At 42.2% G+C, this 23,077-nt stretch overlaps 1 protein-coding gene across 3 annotated transcripts in view; it reads right to left on the reverse strand.

Annotated features, from left to right (window-relative positions):
* The window catches only part of ext2 (exostosin glycosyltransferase 2), a 168,293-nt gene that overhangs the window by 48,927 nt on the left and 96,289 nt on the right, over positions 1-23,077 (reverse strand). For all 3 annotated transcript variants that reach the window (XM_086008106.1, XM_086008104.1, XM_086008105.1), the window contains one exon: positions 17,113-17,302. In XM_086008106.1, coding sequence (XP_085864232.1) covers positions 17,113-17,302 — 190 coding nt within the window. The remainder of the gene's footprint in view (positions 1-17,112; positions 17,303-23,077) is intronic.

A 23,077-nucleotide genomic window follows, 5' to 3' on the forward strand; every position in this document is an offset into this window, starting at 1 on the left:
AATGTGAACACCGAGTGAAGAATGGTTCAGGCTCAGCTACAATGTTCTCAATGACTGAACAGCCGACCTACACTTACACATCATGAATGGCAATTGCTGCGTCTCATAGAACAGGGATTGGCCATTCATCCCCTCAAGCCTGCTGTGCCATTCAATTAGATCATGGTTGATGTGTAACTTACCTCTAATTAGCCATCTTTGTTCCATATCCCTTGATAGTTTTACTGTAACAAAAATCTATCAATCTCAGTCTGAAAATTTCAATTGACCCAGTGTTCAGAGCCTTTTGGGGGAGAGTTCCAGATTTCCATGATCCTTTGTGTAAAAGTTGTTTCCGATTTCACTTTACCATTCTCTTTCTCTTAATAGATTTATAAAAAAATATTTGCTGTTAGCTGTTACAAGTTATTTTACATATTCCCTTTTTGTACTTCTTATTTCTTCCTTTGTATCCTTTTGTTGCTTTTTATAGCTCCCGCAGTCTGAATTTCTACTTTTCCTTGCAGTTGTGCAAGCCTTTTTTTAAATCTTGATACTGTACTGTCTCTTATCTTATTTGTTGACTATGGCTGCTTAATTATACAAGTGGAACCTTTGCCTTTTAGGGGTATGTACTGGCTTTGTATCGCACTAATTACTTCTTTGAATATTTACCACCGTTTGTCTGTAGGTTTACCCATTAACAGTTCAGCCCAGTTTACTGTGGTCAATACAATGGCCCTGAATTTGCGGTCGGAGGCTTCCCATGGGGAAATGCCTCCGATCCACAAATAAAATGCCTGCCTACCTGGTGGTCCGGGAGGTACAGAGCCTCGTGATCCTGGGCCTCTCCGGGTACCCGTGGGTAGAGGCCTGCGTATCCCAGGGACACAGGCGGTTCGCAAGCGCCCCGGGATCATGTGGGCGAGCCCAACAAATAAAAGGGGATCCCCTTTCATGTTTATGGGGATTCTGTATGTATGGAATCCCCATGAACATGAAGGGGAATACTCCAAAAAAGACATGTACACATCAAATAAATTTAAAAAAATTACATTTAAAATTAATTAAAACGCCATTAAATTAAACATTTAAAACAAAAATGTAATTAATTTTTTTTTTTGTGTTTTAAAAGGGGCTAAAAATAACCGTACCTTATTGTACCAGGCATAACAATTTCACAGGCATTTACCGGGCAGAAGTTGGGCAAATAGCCCAACTCTGCCTACGGATGCCCTTTTCCCGGGGATGCGTTGGATCTGTCAAGAAGATTCTTCACAGATCGCAAGTTCAAGAAAGGAGGGAAGAGAGAAAAATAGGGAACTACAGGCCAGTTGGCCCTTATAAAACAATGGCCTGTAATTTGCGGCCCCTACGGGTACGTATGTGCCCATAAGTGCTGCGCAAGTACCGGGTTTTCGCACGCGAAACATACGCGAAAACCCGGAACATAAGAAATAGGAGCAGGAGTTGGCCATGCGGCCCCGCGAGCCTGCTCCACCATTCAATAAGATCATGGCTGATCATCGACCTCAACTCCACTTTCCCGCCCAATCTCCATATCCCTTGATTCCCCGAGAGTCCAAAAATCTATCGATCTCAGCCTTGAATATACTCCAAACATTCAGCATCCACAGCCCTCTGGGGCAGAGAATTCCAAAGATTCAGTCGTCGGGAAAATGTTGGAATCCATTATTAAGGAAGTGGTATCAGGGCAATTAGAAAATCATACCATGATTCGGCAAAGTCAACATGGTTTATGAAAGGGAAATAGTGTTTGACAAATTTATTAAGAGTTTTTTGAGGATGTAACGAGCAGGGTAGATAAAAGGGAACCAGTGGATGTAGTATATTTGGAATTCCAAAAGGCATTCGATAAGGTGCCACATAAAAGGTTATTACACAAGATAAGGGCTCATGGGGTTGGGGGCAATATAGTAACATGGATAGAGGATTGGTTAACAGACAGAAAAGAGAGAGTAGGGATAAATGGATCTTTTTCAGGTTGGCTGGTTGTAACTAGTGGGGTGCCGCAAGGGTCAGTGCTGGGGCCTCAGCTATTTACAATCTATATTAATGACTTAGACGAAGGGATCGAGTGTAATGTATTCAAATTTGTTGACTATACAAAGCTAGGTGGGACTGTAAGCTGTGAGGAGAACAGAGTCTGCAAAGGGATATAGATAGACTAAGTGAGTGGGCAGTGAGGTGGCAGATGGAGTATAATGTAGGGAAATGTGAGGTTATTCACTTTGGTAGGAAGAATAGAAAAACAGAATATTTTTTAAATGGTGAGAAACTTTCAAATGTTGGTGGTCAGAGATATTTGGGTGTCCTCGTGCAAGAAACACAGAAAACTAGCATGCAGGTACAGCAAGCAATAAGGAAAGCAAATGGCATGTTGGCCTTTATTGCGAGGGGGTTGGAGTAGAAGAGTAAGGAAGTCTTGCTACAATTGTACAGGGCTTTGGTGAGGCCACACCTGGAGTACTGTGCAGAGTTTTGGTCTCCTTATCCAAAGAAGGATATACTTGCCTTGGAGGCGGTGCAACGAAGGTTCACTAGATTGATTCCTAGGATGAGAGGGTTGTCCTATGATGAGAGATTATGTAGAATGAGCTTATACTCTCTGGAGTTTAGAAGAATGAGAGGTGATCTCATTGAAACATACAAGATTCTGATGGGGATTGACATGGTAGATGCCGAGAAGTTGTTTCCCCTGGCTGGAGTGTCTAGAACTAGGGGGCATAGTCTCAAGATAAGAGGTAGGCCATTTAAGACCGAGATAAGGAGGAATTTCTTCACTCAGTTGTGAATCTTTGGAATTCTCTGCCCCAGAGGGCTGTGGATGCTGAATGTTTGGAGTATATTCAAGGCTGAGATAGATATCGTTTTGGACTCTCGGGGAATCAAGGGATATGGAGATCGGGTGGGAAAGTGGAGTTGAGGTCGATGATCAGCCATGATCTTATTGAATGGCGGAACAGGCTCGAGGAGCCACATGGCCTACTCCTGCTCCTATTTCTTATGTTCCGGGTTTTCGCGCATGTTTCGCGTGCGAAAACCCGGTACTTGCGCAGCACTTATGGGCACATACGTGCCCGTAGGGGCTGCAAATTACAGGCCATTGTTTTATAAGGGCCAAGTTATATATTGTAATATGGGATGTATTTTTCTACTGCTAAAATGAAACGGTACACATAGGGCGAGATATTAGTTGAATTGCTCTCCCAGCTGCAGGTTACAATTCTGGCTTTGAAGTGTGATTGTACTCAGAGCTAAGGCATTCTGGCTCTTGCATCAACTGACTTTTTTTTGTACTTTGGATAAACTCCAAATTTGAATGCAACAGTGCGAGGGGCAAGAAATGCGTTTTTATAATATTAGCAGGAAATCTATCATTGCACTGCACATGGTAAATCAGAGGATGCGTTTTAGAAGTGTAGTAAAATTCTATCATGTTTCGAAGGATACAAGTTTAATTGATGTTATGTAAACACTGGGTGAAAGGTTAATTGCTGTTTAAGCTGGAGATCAGAACCCTGACTTGGTGAGAAGACCTGCAGTTCTTGATTTGTGGTCTCGTACTTTGTGCTCTTGGAGAGTTTTTCTGTACAGGAAACTCTTTGGTATCCGGCACCGACGGGACCGGGATGGTGCCGGTTGATTAAAAATTCCGGATGACGGAGAGGGTTATCTACCGGGGCTATTTTTAACAAAGAGTCAGATTCCTGTTATTGAGGTGTTCGGACTTCTGACAGTGCCAAGAAGCCGAGTAGTGGCAGTTTGGAGAACTACCCTCACTGACTAACTCGGCCACCATGGGAGATTCAGACTCGGACTCGGCAACATTTCCGGTTACTGAGGTGTTTTCAGAGTATGAATTTTGCCGGTTAATAGAGAATTCCGGATGTTTAGGTGCCATTTAAATGAGAGTTTCCTGTATATTGCAAATGACTGCCTTATTTTTAAATTTATATTTCTTTAAAAGGACGTTTTTGACAGAAATTTGCATTAGAAAGTGATGTCTGAAGTGCGATAGGAAGTGTATATGTATTTAAAGTTTTTATAATAGCTGAGATTGAGGCACAGCACAAGTGAGTCAGCAATTTTATAAGAACAGGGGAGGGATATTATGTTAAAGCATTGTGCCAGGGAATATTACTTATCAGTACTGTGCCAGCCCTGGATTTTGCAAACACTGGGAAGTGGGCCCAATGTCAGAAGGTACTGGGATTGGGCTTCAGAGTCTAGAGGTACTTTGATGGGAGCCTGGGGTCTGAGAATGCTGGGAGCAGACCCAATAGTCTAGGAACACTGCCAAGTCAGACTCGGAGTATTTCCATCATTTTCTGTTTTTATTTCAGATTTACAACATCCACAGTATTTTACTTTTGTTCTGGGATTATTGGGGCAGATTCTGGGATCTAAAATCAAGGAAAGGACAGGGGGTTCCACTACTTAGGAGCACTGCGGGCAGTTCCAGGAGCAGGGAGCACTGGAAGGAGTGGTCTAGGGGTTTATGAGCAGCAAGAAGAGTGACAAGGGATCTAGGAATGGCGCAAGTCCTGGGGACAGGAGGGTGCAAGAGGATGGAGAAGGAACGAGGAGAACTGAGGTGGCCCATGATCTGAAAGTATTGGGGAAGCAGGATCAGGCAGTCTTTAGGGGGAAGGGGGGCCCAGCAGAATAGGTTCCAAACTGCCCTGGGCCCTATTGGACCAGGAGACACACCTGTTTTGGTCCATCCGTTCATTCTCCTGATCTGCCCACACATAGTTGGACAAGATGTTAATATTTTAAATGTAAAACATGCCTGAAATAAAGCTTAGAAAATTCTCCAGTTTGTTTCAGTCTTTTGGAAAAAAACAAAGCAACACACAAATCAACAAAGTGCAACCTTATGGGAAGTGCTTGATATTTAATACATCACCAGTAGCACTGATCAAGGAAAGTTGGTGGATAGGTTTTACTCTCTTACCCGTCTCCTCCGTTTGTTCTCTCTCCTCTCATCGTTCCAACTTTTCTCTAGCTCCTCGCTCCTCTCCTTTTGGGTGGGAGGTGATGTGGTGGGAAAAACAGTATTTTGTGGTGCTGGCTATGGGATGCAGGTTAGGGGAGTGATAGGAAGGAGCGGAAAAGGGGCTTGGGGTGCTGGGGGCAGGATGCTGTAGAAAGGAGATGGAAAGAGCAAGGGCCGAGAAGGAACAGGAATTCAGGGTGTGCATTGCTCGGAGACAGTGTGAAAGAACAAGAGGGCGTCAGATAGGGGAGAGAACTGGACAGTGCTGCATGCCAGCAGATAACTATGCCTTTGGGCCACTGGTTGTGGCGGAGGGTACATTTTCTAGTGGTGAATGCAGGAAGCCAGTTGGGAACGATATGGCCAGGATGGAACACAATATGAGGGTTAGGGAAAGGATAAGGTGTTCAGGGTGGGAGTGAAGGCCAGGGATTCGGGGCAGGGTGCAATAGGAGGCTGAGTGAAAAAGCATGGGGCAAGTGAATAGGCAAGGGGCGAGAAGGAACAGATGCTCAGGCAGAACAAGGGAGTGGGAATTTTTTATTCCCCTCAGCCTCCTATTTGGAGAATGCCTAGTTACTGAAAAAAATTCCAGTTAAATAACTGGGGAAGCCTTTTAGGAAATCCTGCCCCTGCACACTAAAAGCCTAGTTAAAGTGGTGCTTTTTTGAAACGACTGTAGTTTAAAACTAGAGGGCTCCCCCTAAGTTACAGAGAAGGCCTTCAGGGACTTCCTTCTCTGTAAATCAAAAACTGGTTCCTGACCATAACTGATCGAGCGTTTGATGTGTGGGGGTGGAATTCCCTCTGACATTGGGGAAGGCTCGATCAAAACTGGAAGCATGTTAAATAACTCGTCCTACCCCAAAGTCGTGGGGAAGCCTTTTGGAAATTCCGCCCACAATACAAAAGCTTGTTCCTGATTAAGACCAGGAACCAGCTTTTGAAGTGTGGCTTGGGACACGGCGGGGAGAAAAGGGCTGGAGGCTGCAGGAAAAGTGGTGAGCAGAGCTGAAGGGAACAGGCCAGAGACAGGGGAGTGGGCCATGGAACCGGCGGAAGGCTGGGGATACCAAAGAGCATGGAGCTGGGTATTAAAGTTCTTTTGATCTAAGATGTCAGCCATCTGCATTCAAAGATCAAAAGAACAGATGGACTCCGCTCATAAGTAGCATTTTATTTTAAGAAAGTTACTTCCCCAATATGGTTACATTCCGCCACTTGTGTAATGGATACAGACTACTGAACAGAAGTTCCCACACAGATCTCTGCGTGATAAAATATTCATACGAGGTCTAACCATACAACAGTCAGGTCCACGAGTCAGATAAATGCCACGCCACACAGAAATTCTGGCTAAGTAAATTAAGTTTTAAAATAGTGCTGAGAAAATAGCTCATGAGAAAAATAATATGGGGAGTCACCTGATATTTAGGTAGTGAGTCGTGCTGCGAAAAGACATTAGCACGAGGTCAATCAGTCCTTACGCACTTGGTTTATGTTCAGCCCTCGTGGTGTGTGAACCCTGGAGAGGGTGTTAGAGAGCCTGGGATTCTAGTTCAGGCACCATATGCTTCCTCCATCAATTTGGTTGCCTTGAATGTTCAAAAGTAGCTCCATGGGCTATAGTCACTGTACAAAAGGGACTTCCATCCCAGCAGTTAGAGTTGGACAGCACCAGCTATAGGGGCAAGTAACCAGGGCAATTGCCCAAAGCTCTAAGCCATGGGGGAGGGGAGGGGAGATGTGAGGCAGTGGATTCGGCTAAAGTAGTAGTGCCAGTCATCCAAAGTGTGGGTGGGAGGAGGGCGGGGATGGGCTCATGCCTTAGCCTCTGCCCAGGGTCCCCCCACGAGTCCAACGTTGGCGCTGGATTTGAAACAAGGTGTAGAAGCTGAAAGGGTTAGCGTCTAACTCACCGCACTATTCTCCTTTTCTACTGGTGAAATAACCATAATTTTATACAATTGTTTCAAATTAACTATATTTTGGTAGCAAAACATTTCTAGAGGGGTCAATGTTTATTCTATTGTTTGAAATCACATGGCTGGAATTTGTGGAGAGATGCTATTTTTAAAACAAAGCATCTAACTTGCTTATTGCAATCGAGTGGGAACAAAGCGGTTGGCGCCACACCATATTCTACGCAGCTCCTAGTGGTTAGATAATTAGCAGCATTCGCAGAGAGTTGGGATCAAATTGCCTGGCCACCCTTTTGACTAGGGAATGGTAGGTGGATACCTAGCAAGAGGAAAGGCGGAAAATGTAAAATAAAAAGACAAACGAAACCAAAAAAAGTCACTTCCTCAATTAATATAAAGGCATAATTTTAATGAAGGTTCTTTGTGCCTAATTATCCTAAATATTGAGGTAGCAATTCACTATATAATGTGCTCATTTGCTACGTTGTACCCCTACACTACCTTGATGTAGTGCAATCTTTTACATCATAGCATGCCAAATGGGCAGTGTAACACTGCAGAAATCAAATTTAACCAATAGGAAGACCACCTTGAAGAGGTGATTTTGCTACCATGAATTCTGCACATCAGCTACAGTAGCACCATAGCCAGTGGAAAAACTCAGCCTGTCTACTGTAAATGATACAAACAATACTGTCCAGTCAGTTCTTTTCTACATACTTGACCAGTAAGCAAAATGGAGGTGCTGTTCAGTACGTATATGCTAAGCGCTGGTATTCCCTCCCCAACCAGTTTGAAACGGTCAGATATTGCACCACCAAAATGAGAAAGATCAACTGGGTGAAACAAATCTAGTGATTTGAAGATGTGTAATGTGATCAAAATTGCATGTTTATAATGAATTTGTTTTTGCATGAAGTGATGCGAATGCCATTTCACATAAGAGCTAAAGCATTATATTTTATATAGTAGTAGTACACTGCAGCTTTGTGGTACTTCTCAAGATGGGTCTTTCAAGGCTATCCTGCAACTGTCAGCATGACTTAGATGACATCTGTCTAATCCCCCCAACCTCAAACTAACACTAAACACATTAAAACTGTTTAAATAAACTTAAGCTGGCCTGAGGGGCAAACCACAATTCACGGAGATAAGTCTTTATAAATACAGTCGCAATTCAATTTTTAGGTTTTGAGAACATTTGTGTCATGTTTATCTAATAAAGATTAAATCAACCATGCACAAACATGTTTAAAAAAGGAAATAAAAGAAAATCTTTTAGAATTACTAGTAAATGTATTCATTTTAGACAACAGGAAATGTGTGTTCAAGAGGAATTTTCACACAACACTCTTGTATCTATTATATAACAACAGTATGTAATATTTCTCAATATCCTCTTATACCATCAACTAACACAATTATAACCTTGCTCTAACACTAGAAAATATTAATTCTCCCTGGCAGGTGACACTGCAATGAGGAAAACTTTATTATCCTACAATTTATAATTAGTTGGGATTTAACTTCTGTGAAACCATTAAATGATAGATCTCAAAGGGGAATGATTAGAATCTCATCCCACAGGTCACCTTGTCTATGACACTGCAAGTACATTAAATTGTCAAAACTGACCAGCAATTTCAACCAACAACTGTTTAAGACAATTCATTAAAAAAGGAATCAGATGAGATGTTAAACCGAGGTCCCGTCTGCCCTTTCAGGTGGACAAAAATGATCCTAAGGCACTATTCAAAGAGGAGCAGCGGAGCTCTCTGGTGTTCAGGCCGCTATTTATCCCCCAACATCAGTAAAGCAGATGATCTGGCCATTAATCCCATTGCTGTTTGTGGGAGCTGTGTGCAAATTGCCTGGCACCTTTCCCTACATTACAACAGCGACTACACTTCAAAAAAAAAAGTGCTTCATTGGCTGTAAAGTGCTTTGGGACATCCAAAGTCATGAAAAGCAACATATAAATACAAGTTCTTTTGTTAATCTGGAGTCATACCTAGCACAGGAAGATGGTTGTGGTGGTTGAAGGTCAATCATCACAGCCCCGGGGCATCGCTGCAGGAGTTCCTCAGGGCAGTGTCCTAGGCCCAACCATCTTCAGCTGCTTCATCAATGACCTTCCCTCCAACATAAGGTCAGAAATGGGGATGTTCGCTGATGACTGCACAGTGTTCAGTGCCATTCGCAACTCCTCAGATAATGAAGCAGTCCATGCCCGCATGCAACAAGACCTGGACGATGTTCAGGCTTGGGCTGATAAGTGGCAGGTAACAATCGCACCACAGAAGTGCCAGGCAATGACTATCTCCAACAAGAGAGAGTCTAACCACCACCCCTTGCCATTCAATGGCATTACCATCGCCGAATCCCCCACCATCAACATCCTGGGGGTCACCATTGACCAGAAACTTAACTGGACCAGCCACATAAATACTGTGGCAACAAGAGCAGGTCCGAGGCTAGGTATTCTGTGGCGAGTGTCTCACCTCCTGACTCCCCAAAGCCTTTCCACCATCTACAAGGCACAAGTAAGGAGTGTGATGGAACACACTCCACTCAAGAAGCTCGACACCATCCAGGACAAAGCAGCCCACTTGATTGACACCCCATCCACCACCTCCACCACCTCCACCACCAGCGTACCGTGGCTGCAGTGTATACCATCTACAAGATGCACGGCAGCAACTCCCCAAGGCTTCTTCGACACACCTCCCAAACCCACGACCTCTTCCACCTGAAAGGACAAGGGCAGCAGGTGCATGGGAACACCACCACCTCCAAGTTCCCCTCCAAGTCAAACACCATCCTGACTTAGAAGTATATCGCCGATCCTTCATCGTCACTGGGTCAAAATCCTGGAACTCCCTCCCTAACAGCACTGTGGGAGTACCTTCACTACACGGACTGCAGCGGGTCAAGAATGTGGCTCACCATCACCTTCTCAAGGGCAATTAGGGATGGGCAATAAATGCCGGCCTTGCCAGCGACGCCCACATCTCAAACGAATTTTAAAAAATCAATTTATGTTCACATTTTCTAGAATTAAATGTATTTATAGAGAAATGTTAACTGCTCGTGAATTTACCATTTACTGACTACAGTACCAGCAATAGAAGCCGTGTAATGTTTAGAATGCACCGAGAGGTGATGATGGGCTGCCTTCTTTATTGATACTAGGCTGTTTCAAAGGGCAGTTAAGAGTCAATCACATTGATGAACTCATGTATAGGCCAAACCAGGTAAGGATGGTAGGTTTTCTTCCCTAAAGGACATTAGTAAACCAGTTGAGTTTTTAACGACAATCTGGTAGCTTCGTGGTCACTATTTTATTGATACTAGCTTTTTATTCCCAGGCTTTGAACTATCGTGCTCTGGATTACTTGACCACTACTCTAAGGTACATACAGACACCTTTACAGATATCTCTGAAGCTGCCCATGCCTAAATGCTTTAGTTATGCAAATCACCTCTCTAGTTAAGTTAGAGTCAAATATTTTTACACAACAGCTAGTAAATCTTTATTTGCATCCAGACTTTCATTATTGCAACATTCTCATAAAATGCAATATCCTGCAATGACAGTACTATATCATAAACGCTGGACTCTTAAAAAGGTTTCATACCATGTACAAATCAAAGAGAGTCACGTCTGCCTCTCTCGCCAAAAGCCTTCTTCATAATATAACCTCCCAGTCGTTATTATCCGCACTTCACAATCTTATGCCATTCAGAATTCTACAAGCCTACATCACATTCACCCATCTCAACTGCAAAATCCTAATAAAAATAAGGTATTAAGACAGGCCCAGAAAGGGAAAACTTGAATCACCCATTGGATACTCTGGTGCAGTAAATGGGTTAACTGAAGATTGAGATAGACTGAGAATTCTGGGAGTTCAGTCTTGTATCAAACAATACTGAGTTTACTAAATTTGCTCAAGAGCTATCCATAACTTTCATCCTTCTCAAGATTATAGAAAGTACTCCTTTACTCCTCTCCATCCCACCATCTTTAAAAAAAATTAACTGTTGCATAGAACTACACAGAGCAATAACCTTCATTTCCCCAAATACTACGTGACTTTGTGAAAATGACAATTATGGATATCCCTAAATTAGACTTGCACTTGCCCACAGACTTTCTATGGGTTTTTGCAGGGCAAGCTATTGTCAGCCAAACATCGGAGCACCCACTACAAGATATCTGGGACTTGTAGGAACAGGGCAAGCAGCTGTGTGTCTCAATAACCAATCAGATTGAAGAATCGTTAATGAGCAGCACAGGGTATGAACCAGGAAGTGTAAGTTAGAATAGTGAATTCAGTAAGGCAGTAGATGTAATTTATCTAGATTTTCAAAAAGCCTTCGATAAGATACCCATAATAGACTAATGAATAAGGTCAGAGAATGCGGAGTCAGGGGACAAGCAGCAGAATGGATTGCTAGCTGGCTTCAAGAGAGAGTGGGAGTAAAGGGTGGCTATTAACAGTGGCAGAAGGTGGGTAGTGGCGCTCCACAAGGATCAGTGCTGGGACCACTGCTGTTCACAATTTACATGATTTAGACTTTGGCATCAATAGCACAATTTCTAAATTTGCAGACGATACCAAATTGGGGGGGGGGGGGGGGTGTAATCAATATTGAGGAGGACTGCAACAAGTTACAGGAGGACATTAATAAAATTGCAGAATGAGCAAATAATTGGCAAATGAAGTTCAACACAGATAAATGTGAGGTATTAGTTTGGTAGGGAGAATAGGGAGGTCACTTTTCACTTGGAGGGTGCGAGTCTAGGTAACAAAGGGATCTCGGCGTACAAATACACAAATCACTAAAAGTTGCACCACAGTTTAGCAAGGCCATAAAAAAGCAATCCAAGCACTAGGGTTTATTTCTAGAGGGATAGAAGTGGAAAGTAGGGAAGTTATGCTAAACATGTATCGAACCTTGGTTAGACCACACAGAGTACTGCGTACAGTTCTGGTAACCATATTCTAAAAAGGATATTGAGGCACTGGAGAGGGTGCAGAGAAGATTTACAAGGATAATACCAGAAATACGAGGGTATACCTATCAGGAAAGGATGAACAGGCTGGGTCTCTTTTCTCTTGAAAAAAGGTGGCTGAGGGGTGACCTAATAGAGGTCTTTAAAATGATGAAAGGTTTTGATAGAATGGCTAGAGAGAGAATGTTTCCACTTGTGGGGAAGAGCATAACTAGAGGCTATCACTATAAGAGAGTCACCAAGAAATGCAATAGGGAATTCAGAAGAAACTTCTTTACCGAAAGAGTGGTGAGAATGTGGAACTCGCTACCACAGGGAGTGGTTGAAGTGAATAGTGTAGATGCATTTAAGGGGAGGCTGGACAAGCATATGAGGGAGAAGGGAATAGAGGGTTACGCTGATAGATTTAGATGAGGAAAGACGGGAGGAGGCTCGAGTGGAGCATAAACGCTGGCATGGACTGGTTGGGACGCATGGCCTGTTTCTGTGCTGTATATCCTATGTAATCCTATGTCAAATCAGGTACAGAAAGTGAAATAAAGACTTGGAAAGAAAGACTGGATTCAGCGAGAGATAAAAGAGGCAAAAAGTAAAAAGGTATTAACTTAAAAAAAAATCTCCAACAATAATTAAAAGCTGAAGGAATGAGATTCCACACTTGTAAAGGTTAATTTTCAGTGCCAGAGAGGTTGTTTGGCAGTAATTAAAACTTACCACACCGTTAAAAGGGTACTTAGACTGAAATGGACAAGCCCTAACTTTTTTAGGTGGGTTTAGTCTGTATCTACGACGTCAGTACAGGATCTTCGTTCCGTTCAATACATTTGAATGGTGAGTCAGAAGGAGAGATGCTGTTTTCGGGAAGCTTACAGAGGAACGTCGCATCTTGGATAGCAACTGTGCATGTGCGCTAGCCGGAAGTTGCTGTCCAATTTGCGCATAAATAACGGTGAGCGTCATGAGCCTCACTGTTATTTTCACAGCAAAATTTAGCTCAATAATTTTTTTATTTTTTTTTAATAAAAGAAAATCCTTGCCAATTATGTTTTACTTTTGCAGATTTCTTAATTCATGTGTTGGACAGGACACACGACTCTTTTTGACAGTGCTAAGTAGATTATAGAGTAGGAAGAGTGAAGAATGTACCCCTACTGCCTCCCAAGATATCCAGCTATCACCTGGTAGGAGATCAGGCATTACAATGTTAAAAAAACTTAGTTGAAAAAAAAAATGGTCCAAACAGCTGTGTTTCTTTTGAAAGCTGTCAACAGACTGGTGTGTCAGCAGGAAAGCTATAGGTTGAATAATTTGGGATGGTTCCTCAAGCCTGCAGAAATTTATGAGGAAAAGATACCCAAAATTAAATGAACATATTTTAATACTGGGTTTTTAACGGACACTTTTCTGTCAGCTTCCTGAACACTGCGATTGCACAGGTCAATGAGGAAACCAAGCCTGAGACTTGGACTGGAGGGAGGCGATGGCGAGCAGCACTTCACTGCCATGGTGGGAATAAGGGGCACCAGGCTACTGGTGGGAAGTTGCTTCTGATGCGGACTCGTACTTTACAAGAATTATTAGAGCTATAACAGATGTGATTTAAAAAAAAAAATTGCATCCCACACAAAGTTGGAGAAGAAGTGGTCACGTCTTTACTGTGCACATGTGGTACAAAAGAGGGTCGACAATGCCAAGCATTACAAGAGTGTTTGGGAAGCATACAATCCACATTTGTCAACAGACAGAAAACCTGATAAAAAGAGCATGCTAGAATTATACAACAGGTTCGCCAGCATTTGAAGAGAGAAAAATAGTTCAATGTTTAGGTATAGACTCATCCCTTTTTTCTCTTCATTCCTGAGTCGTGTTACAGTTAAATAATGATTTACTATAGGCACAAGGTTAGGCTTGGGTCATAAATCTCTTCTACTGCTTTTTTCAACTCTTGGTTTAATTTTGGAGTGCCCAGCTTGTTTTGGTTTGTGGGGGAGGAGGCTGGGAATACCATAACTGCAATTCTGTTTCACTCTGTGCGCTAATACAGGCTACTGTACAAAAAAGCAACTTGGGAACCAAAACAATCGCTGCACTGTTTATGATTAAATGTGAATAAAGAAAACCGTCAAAAATTAGTGACGTTTTACATTATTTAACTACATAGCAAATAATTTGAAAAGCTTATAAACTAGCACATTTCATATCAAAGCACTGATTTCCAGTTTTTTTTTTTAAAACAGACGCCCTTTTAGACTGTGGTAAACCTCTGCACGTAACTACTACTGCTTATCAGCTAGAGTACCGCAAATGATTGGGATGTGTATACTTCACAGTCTGTTTCATTACTCTAAATCTTCAATAACTTCCTGAGTTTAATTGGCTATAAATTACAAATCTTTGCAAAAGAAAAGGCTTGCATTACTAGCAGTAATTGAGAGTTTAAGTTAGAACAAAAAGGTTAGAGCTTACTGGCAGACCTTAAAACCAGGTGGTACTGATTTTCTTATCTGCACAACCACCAGCTCACAAACCTGCTTCTTCTAGAAAGAGATTATTTTAAAAGGCAATAACTGTATTTTATGCTTTATACAGTGGAAGTGAAATATTTATTCTAGGAAAGTGAATGTGGCTTTTCGATCATTCACTTTTTAAACAAGCAAAAGCACATCAATCAAAATATTTCCAGTAGTACAAGCCTAGATGAAGGCATGGACTGCTATTCCTCTTTATGTAATCAATAAAACACTTCTGTCCTTCAAAGAATGCAGAACACATGCAACAGATGATTTCAACAGAATTGAAAGGGTCAGTGGAAGAGAAAGAGTACCTGGAGTGACTTAATTCCAAGTCCTTCCACTGCACAATTCTAGAGTTAAACAAAGTGTTCTAATGAGGAAGCCATTGTACTCAGTCCCCGCCACAAACTCTGCTCCCTGGCCACCGAATCCATTCCCCTCCCTGGCCACCGAATCCATTCCCCTCCCTGGCCACCGAGGGGCTGAACTGGACTGTTCACAACCATGGCGTCCTATTTGACCCTCTGCTGAGCTTTAGAAACATAGAAAAATAGGAGCAGGAGTAGGCCATTCGGCCCTTTGAGCTTGCTCCGCCATTCAATATGATCATGGCTGATCCTCTATCTCAATACCATATTCCCGCTCTCCCCATACCCCTCGATGCCTTTTGTGTCTAGAAATCTATCTATCGCCTTCTTAAATATATTCAGTTTAGACCCCATATCCTCAACACCCTCTTCATCTCCAAGAGTGCCTACTTCCGCCTCCTTAATGTCATCAGTCTCCGCCCCTGCTTCAGCTCACCTGCTGCCGAAACCCACATCCGTGCCTTTGTTACCTACAGACTCGACTATTCCAATGCGCTCCTGGCTGGCCTCCCAAACTCCATAAACTTGAGTTCGCCCAAAACTCTGTTGCCCATATCCTAACTCGCACCAAGTCCTGGTCACCCATCACCTCTGCGCTCACTGACCTACATTGGTTCCCGGTCCCGCAATGCCTCGACTTTAAAATTCTCATCCTTGTGTTCAAATCCCTCCGTTGCCTCGCATCTCCCCATCTCTAACGCCCTCCAGCCCTATAACCCTCCGAAATGTCTGCGATCCTCCAATTATGGCCTCTTGCACATCCCCAATTTTCATTGCAACACCATTGTTGGCTCTGCTTTTAGCCACCCTCCCTATACCTCTCTACCTCTCACTTCTCCTTTAAATCACTCCTTAAAGCCTACCTCTTTGACCAAGCTTTTGGTCACCTGTAATATCTCTTTGCGGCTCGGTGTTAAATTTTGTCCGATTACACTCGAGACGTTTTTACTATGTTAAAAGCACTATACAAATGCAAGCTGTTGTTGTTGTTCGAGTTTGACTTGCGTATGGATTTTTCCTCTCTGTTAAAGACTTCTCAAGGCTGTATCCTCTCTCCCACTCTTCATACCCTCTCTATCAATGACCTCCCTCACTCACCATCCAATCCTATCCAGGCTTTTGCTAATGATTCTACTCAAGTGCCTTCAGATAGATTGCCCATCGTGCTTACTGAATTGGATGGATCACTACAGCTTTATCTCTTCCATACTCTTCACCGAGTATAAAAATCTTGATTCTTTCAATTCTGCAAAGATGGTCGCTCACAAGTCTAACCAATAGCTAATACCTCTTATCTTACACCTGTAGTCCTGTATCATCATCTACATAGTTGACCTCAGTATCTCTTCTGCATTCCACTGGAACTCCCATATCTCGTTCACTGCTAAAGCTCCCTCCAAGAGGTTTTCTCTTCCATGCCAAACACTTTTATGCTAAGCAACTCCTAAGTTTATAAATCTTACGATCTTAAGTCCATCTAAAAACTTCCAATATTGCTCCCATATCTGTGGTGGGGGGGGGGGGGGGGGGGGGGGGAGGGAGGGATTTCTAAATTCCCACTATATTGAACTCATTACGGTCTCCTACTCATTCTTTTCCTAGATCTCAAAACTGTGGATCCATACCTCTCAGTTTTTCTCTTGTATAATCTTTTAAGCTTCTCAACCCCAAGCTTAGTGTCATTTATTCAGTAATTTTTGATGTACTTCATCCTGTTTAGTCTTTTCAACCTTGTTGGCATCCTGCATTAAGTCAATGACCCTTAACCCTAATTTCTTAACTAAAAAAGACAGACATTTAGTGCCTGTAGCTTCTCGTGGCAAATTTCTGATCCAATGCAAGCTATGGGAAAATGGATGCAAATTCTTCAACAACAACTTGGATTTATATTGCGCCTCTGACATAGAAAAATGTCTCAAGGCACTTTACAGGGGCATAATCAGACAAAAATGGACACCGAGACAAAGGAGGAAATATTAGGCAGGATTACCAAATGCTTAGTCAAAGAGGTGGGTTTTAAGGAGGCACTTAGAGGAAGACAAGGAGGTGGAGAGGCAGAGGGGTTTATGGATGAAATTCCAGTTGCTTGGATAACAAAGTTGCCCACTCAGAGAAGGTTTGAAAATCTAATTTTTAGGACTTAAAAATACAAACTATGCACAATGGCTGAGCCACTGCAGTCATCGGATGCTTTGTTTATATCATCTGATGCTTTGGTTTTATTACTTCCCCATAACTCCTTTCTTCCCATATCTATCCATAAAGTGATACCGAATTGACATCTTACCTTCAGGTGGACTCTTATTCTGATTGTTCCACACAACTAGCAACTTGGAAAGGCTGGGCACCTTAGAAATTTCAGTGATCACTCTGAACAGACTCTCGACACGGTCGTAGGTGAGAACAACAGCAGTGAAGCCTTGCGACCGAGGTGGAATGAGTGGGAGGAAGAGAGGATTGTTCACACTCACCACTTTCTGAATTAAAAAAAATACAAAAGATATAAAAGTTTCGTCAGTAACGGAACAGGTTAATATAAATTAAATTACTTTTCAAAATCCCTCAAAACTTGAATCTTCCAACATACCTCATATGCCACATGTGTATCTAGTGCAAGGAAATATTTTATTCAATGCTTTCTACAGAGAAATTCCAAAATTTCCACATAAAAGCATCCGTCTATGCTTAAATAGGCTATCAAATCTCCTCCGATTTGTCTGATTCCAAACTATGCGAGATCAGCTCATTTACAGTAAGTGTAAGGGTATCATCTGAACAAGTCAAACACACACCAAGGCCTCGGAAGCTCCAAGAAGAGTCTGTTTGAGAGAGAGCGTGCGCACTATCTTGTTTGTACATACGCCAGAAACAAAACAAGATCATCTCTGGAACTGCATACTTAAGGCAATTTGCAAGCCATTTCAACAAATTTTCCAAATTTTAGTGAAACCCCGAGTCCAACTTCATGCCAAAGGATTACTTTTCATATAAACAGAACCCTCTTAAAACGTGGTTTATATAGTCTGCTTAATCTGATCAGTTAACAATTAATTCAGTTTGGTCAATCAGCAAACATTGTGTTCCAATGCAAAAAGTCAAGATAAACATGTATATTGGTATCAAGATTGTTGGTATTAGGCTACAAATAGTTTTTTGTTTAATTACTTGAGCAACTGACTGCAAATGTTAACCCCATTTCCAGCCTCAGTTCTTATTTTCCAATTATCCCAGTTTAATTTGCACGCTATCAAAATGTTCAGGAGTTTGAAATTCTCAAACACAATGTAAAAACAATAGTCCACATTTCTGCTTGCCTTTCACTTTTTTGCCGGATGCCCAATTGTTGCAAATAATTTCACGTCTTTGCGGTGTTCACGTGTTCTTATTTGGGAGCTACCTAATGAGAATTATAATTTTCCGAATTACTCAGCAAAGGGAAATAATTCAAACAAACCTACAGAAAGGTCAACGTCAAATTAGTCTTGAAGCTGCCAATCTCAGGCTAACATAACTCATGACACATCCAATGGGGACAATGCAAAGGGTAAAGAGGTTATTGCACTAGAAACAACAGTATGTTCTATTCATATATAATTCGCCCTTCCTCCATCAGAAAAATGCATCACTTGCAAAATAAAAATGTGTTTCCCCGATTTGAATTTTTATATAAATGCTTGTTCCAGACATTTAAACCTCAAAGTCTGGTAAATGCCAGAATATGAAGCCAGCAGTTTTGGCACCAATTCACAATTTTCAGAACATTCCTCATGTGAAATGAAGAAGGCAAGAGAACAGAGACACACTGACTGCTGACATGGTTTTTATTTAAATATAAGAAATAGTAAATTAAACATTACTGTATGTTTACTTTTTTTTTTAAGTGTGCTATTTTGGCAGTGGAACGTTTGAACAAGAGATTATTAAAAAAAGATACATTTCCAGCCTTGACAAACAAAAGAATCCGTAGATATATATAAAATAAAATGTCTCCACCCCACCAAAAGAATGTTTCAGGACTAAATCAGTGTACACCAGCTGTAAGTAATTGCATTCGTAAAAACTTAAAAAGATCACCAGTCCAAGTCATTTCAAAGATGTGCGATAATCTCCGATATAAATGCTGAAAAAAGTGATTCAGGAGGGAGCTGAGTCAGCATCTGAAAGTGAAAAGGCCCACCTTAAATGTTAACATCTTTTTCTTTCAGATGTGCGTTTGCAGATTTTTCTGTGTTTATAACTAAAAGTAACAAATCTAAACTGCGAAAGGGAGCAAATCTTGTTCTTGAAAAGTTTAACAACTGCACAGCGGATTGGAGCCCAACTCCAACTCCTTATCAGAAGGCTTTTGGAAGTGCAGTCTCTGGTGTGCCGTTGGCCTGTTTTTTTCTTTCATTGGGATTGGCAGTCTCACTGCATTTTGCCAGCATTTTCTGTTTTCATTTCAGACCTCCTGCATGTGCAGTTTTTTCTTCTCTATCCAATTTCCACCATTTTCTTGTCATTTGTGGTGTTTTTTCCCCACTTTGTTTGTCTGGGGCCCCTCCCTTGTCTTTTCACTCTCTGCAATTGCAAGTTGTTTTGTTGTTTTAAAATGTTTTTCTATCACCTCACTGATGATCTTTATTATCCAGTAGTTTTCTATTAGCAACGAATCAACCCATTAATTCCATCTATGTGACTGAAGTATCTGTTTCTCTTTTCTCCAACCACACCAAAATGATTTTAATTCTTTTAGTTTTCACTTCTGATAAGCGTTTAAACGTAAAAGTTTTACCTCTTTATAGATGCTGACTGACCTGTGTATTTTCAGCATTTTTGGTTTTTATTTCTTTCAGTAAAATTATGCTGCAATTTTGAAAGAATCTGTTGCAATGATAATATATGAACTTTAAAATTTATATCCATACCCTGTCATATCTAATCATTGATGCAAAAACAGAACTGTTGCCGTTATCATTTCTCCAACTTAAATTTGAAGTATTAAATGGCAATATAATTTCTTTGGTCCAGCACTTATAGAATTTCTAGCCTAAACTAAATACTCTGGCTAACCAATCAAATAATTATAATTGTGTAAAAGTGGCAGTAACTACCGAACATTTACAACTAACAACCATTGAAATAATCCCATTTAAGATCAAGTGCAAAAAAAATTGATTCTACATGCCTATAGCATGAAGTGGACAGCACTAACCAGCTATACACAGGTATGACTGTTAACACAGGCTACTTCAGCACTTCCATTCACAAGTCAACATTATTGTAACTCATTTATTCACCAACATTCCAGATTTTAAAAAAGCGAAGGAGACGTAATTACTGGGGTGGGGGAGGGTGCAGCTCATGTAGACTGCCTTTGCAGGGCTAGGAATTTGAGGCAGAACTTGGATTTGCTGTGTTTCTGTGCAGTGTGTCTGCTCCTCGCTAGAGTTTAGAAGAATGAGAGGGGATCTCATTGAAACTTATAAAATTCTAACAGGACTAGACAGACTAGATGCAGGAAGAATGTTCCCAATGGCGGGGGAGTCCAGAACCAGGGGTCAGTCTAAGGATAAGGGGTAAGCCATTTAGGACTGAGATGAGGAGGAATTTCTTCACCCAGAGAGTGGTGAACCTGTGGAATTCTGTACCACAGAAGGCAGTTGAGGCCAATTCATTAAATATATTCAAGAAGGAGTTAGATATATTTCTTAAGGCTAAAGGGATCAAGGGATATGGGGAGAAAGCAGGGACAGGGTACTGGATTTGGATGATCAGCCATGATCTCATTAAATGGCGGAACAGGCTCGAGGGGCCGAATGCCCTACTCCTGCTCCTATCTTCTATGTTTCCATCCTAAATTCCAATGGGTTGCTCCCCTTACATCCAGCAGAGACTTTGGGGATGTCCAAGAGCTGGTATAGGTCCCATACTGGGCCCTCAAGAACACCCTACCATTGCAAGCAAGGAAGATAACCAATCCCAGGGGGGAATTTATTAACTTTTAAATAATATCCTTTTGCTCCCTTAGTGATGTGCCTTTTTTTTCTTTGGCCTTTCCCAAGTCTCTTGTGTTTCCCTCCAACGGCCACCTGCTCATCAAGGCAGGAAGCTGACTTGTGCTTCGACAGGCTCTGACTGCAGGAAAACCCGCTTCCTGTGATTTGGGACAGGATTAACAGCCTGAAGAGTCAGCAGCAACATTTCTAGCAGCACAATGAGGACCCAAGTATTTTGCTGCAAAAAATATGCAAGTCTCAAAGGATCAACTTGAATTAACAATTTAAAACTTTAGAAAGAGTTCAATGACATTTGAAAAATAACTGCTTGATCACTTCTCACCAGTATGTCTGATTTATGTAGTATTTCAAACAAGAATGTGGTTTTATAGAATAAATGCAATAATGAAGTAAACATTGAAAAGATGTGTTGGTTAGGGTCATTTCGGTGCTGTGACGGGGAAGAATATCTGTTTGGAGAGACTCAAGACATTTCCTTTCCAAAGTTCTCGTCACTTCAAGATCTGCGACCATCTTTATTTGAATTCTGCCAATCAGTTTCCACCCTCTCCCACAGGACCAAAATAGCCCTAACCAAAGTCATGCACGGCATTTTCTGAGACTGGGATCGTGGTGTATTCTCTCTCCTCACCTTTGATACAATTGACCGCAACATCCGCCTCTACGGTCAAGCCGGTTGGGCCTGCCCTTGCTTGGTTCTACTCTTACTTATCTAGGTTAGCTCTAGACTTGACTATTCCAATGCTCCCCTGGCCACCCTCCCATCATCCACTCTCCATAAACTTGAGCTCATCCAAAGCTCGGCTGCCCGTGTCCTAACTCGCACCAAGTCCCATTCACCCATCACCCCTGTGCTCGCTGACCTACACTGGCTCCCGGGTCTGGCAACTCCTCAATTTTAAAATTCTCATCCTTGTTTTCAAATCCCTCCATGGCCTCGCCCCTCCCCATCGCTGTAATCTCCTCCAGCCCTACAACCCTCCGAGATCTCTGCACTCCTCCAATTCTGGCCTCTTGCGCATCGCCGGTTTTAATCGCTCCACCACTGGCAGCCGTGCTTTCAGCTGCCTTGGCCCCAAGCTTAAATTCCCTTCCTAAACCTCTCCGCCTCTCTCTCTCTCCTCCTCTAAGACGCTCTTTAAAACTTACCTCTTTGACCAACCTTTTGGTCATCTGCCCTAATATCGCCTGATGGTGTCAAAGTATGTTCGATGACACTCCTGTGAAGCACCTTAAGAAGTTTAACAACGTTAAAGGCGCTACATAAATGCAAGTTGTTGTTTATCTGACTGTAGCAGTGGAAGGAGGTGGCTTTAATGTCAGTGCCACCTCCTCCACACCCTTGAACAGCAGTGCAGGATTGCAGCATGTTTAATGATCGAAGAAGGGTGAGTAAGCCAAGTGTGACCACCTGCTCCCACCTCGAAGCATCTATGCTGCCGATTACTTCAAACCTCAGACTGTACTCAGTGCCTCCCCAGGGACCCGAACACCCATTTTGCATTTCATGGCCATTGCCTCACTAACCCCTCTGCAGGCATTCAAGTTAAAGCATGGATTGAAATTTCAAAAGTATCATTCATCATTATTCTGCCTACCAGTATTATACATGTCTGCTGTCTGAGAGCTAACTGACCTTTCACACTGCCTGACTTTTCCTTTAATCCTTTAAGAAGACTGCTTCTCACAATACAAGGAAAAGAGTGTGACGGGGGAGGGGGGGTAGTTCGCAAGAAGCTTTTATTCGGCCTTCAACCCCCACGAGTAGGCGGCCTTAGAAATTCTGGGGAGACCAGTTATGTAGGGTGTCAGAGATAGAGAAATGGGAGGGCTTCTGCTTCAGAAGATTAACCTTGTTCTACAGCAATAATTCTAGACCAGAACCAATGGGTATTTCCAGTGCCTGATGTCACTGCCAGTGGAAACATGTAGAAACACCAATGGGATTAGTCCTCGGTGTTGTGTGCACCCATATCTACTTCCACCCCTACCCGTCAAATGTCTGCCTAAACTCTATGGCACAACACAGGAAAGCCTCGGACAATAGATGCAAAGCAGAGCACTTTCAATATAAAGTACACCCACCTCCCAATTCAGAGAATATCCAAAAGTATTTTCTCTGGAAGTTTCACTTCCTGTTTAATTCTGCCATTTCAGATTTCCATGTCAAGAAATCCAGTCAGCAGACATTAGCTACAGGATAATGAGTGGAGGTTTCGTGGGAAGTCCCACATACAAAGACAGGGAGTTGGT

Source organism: Somniosus microcephalus, chromosome 15 (genome assembly GCF_052327205.1).
Source record: "Somniosus microcephalus isolate GS21.2 chromosome 15, FLI_Smic_1.0, whole genome shotgun sequence".
Taxonomy (NCBI): domain Eukaryota; kingdom Metazoa; phylum Chordata; class Chondrichthyes; order Squaliformes; family Somniosidae; genus Somniosus; species Somniosus microcephalus.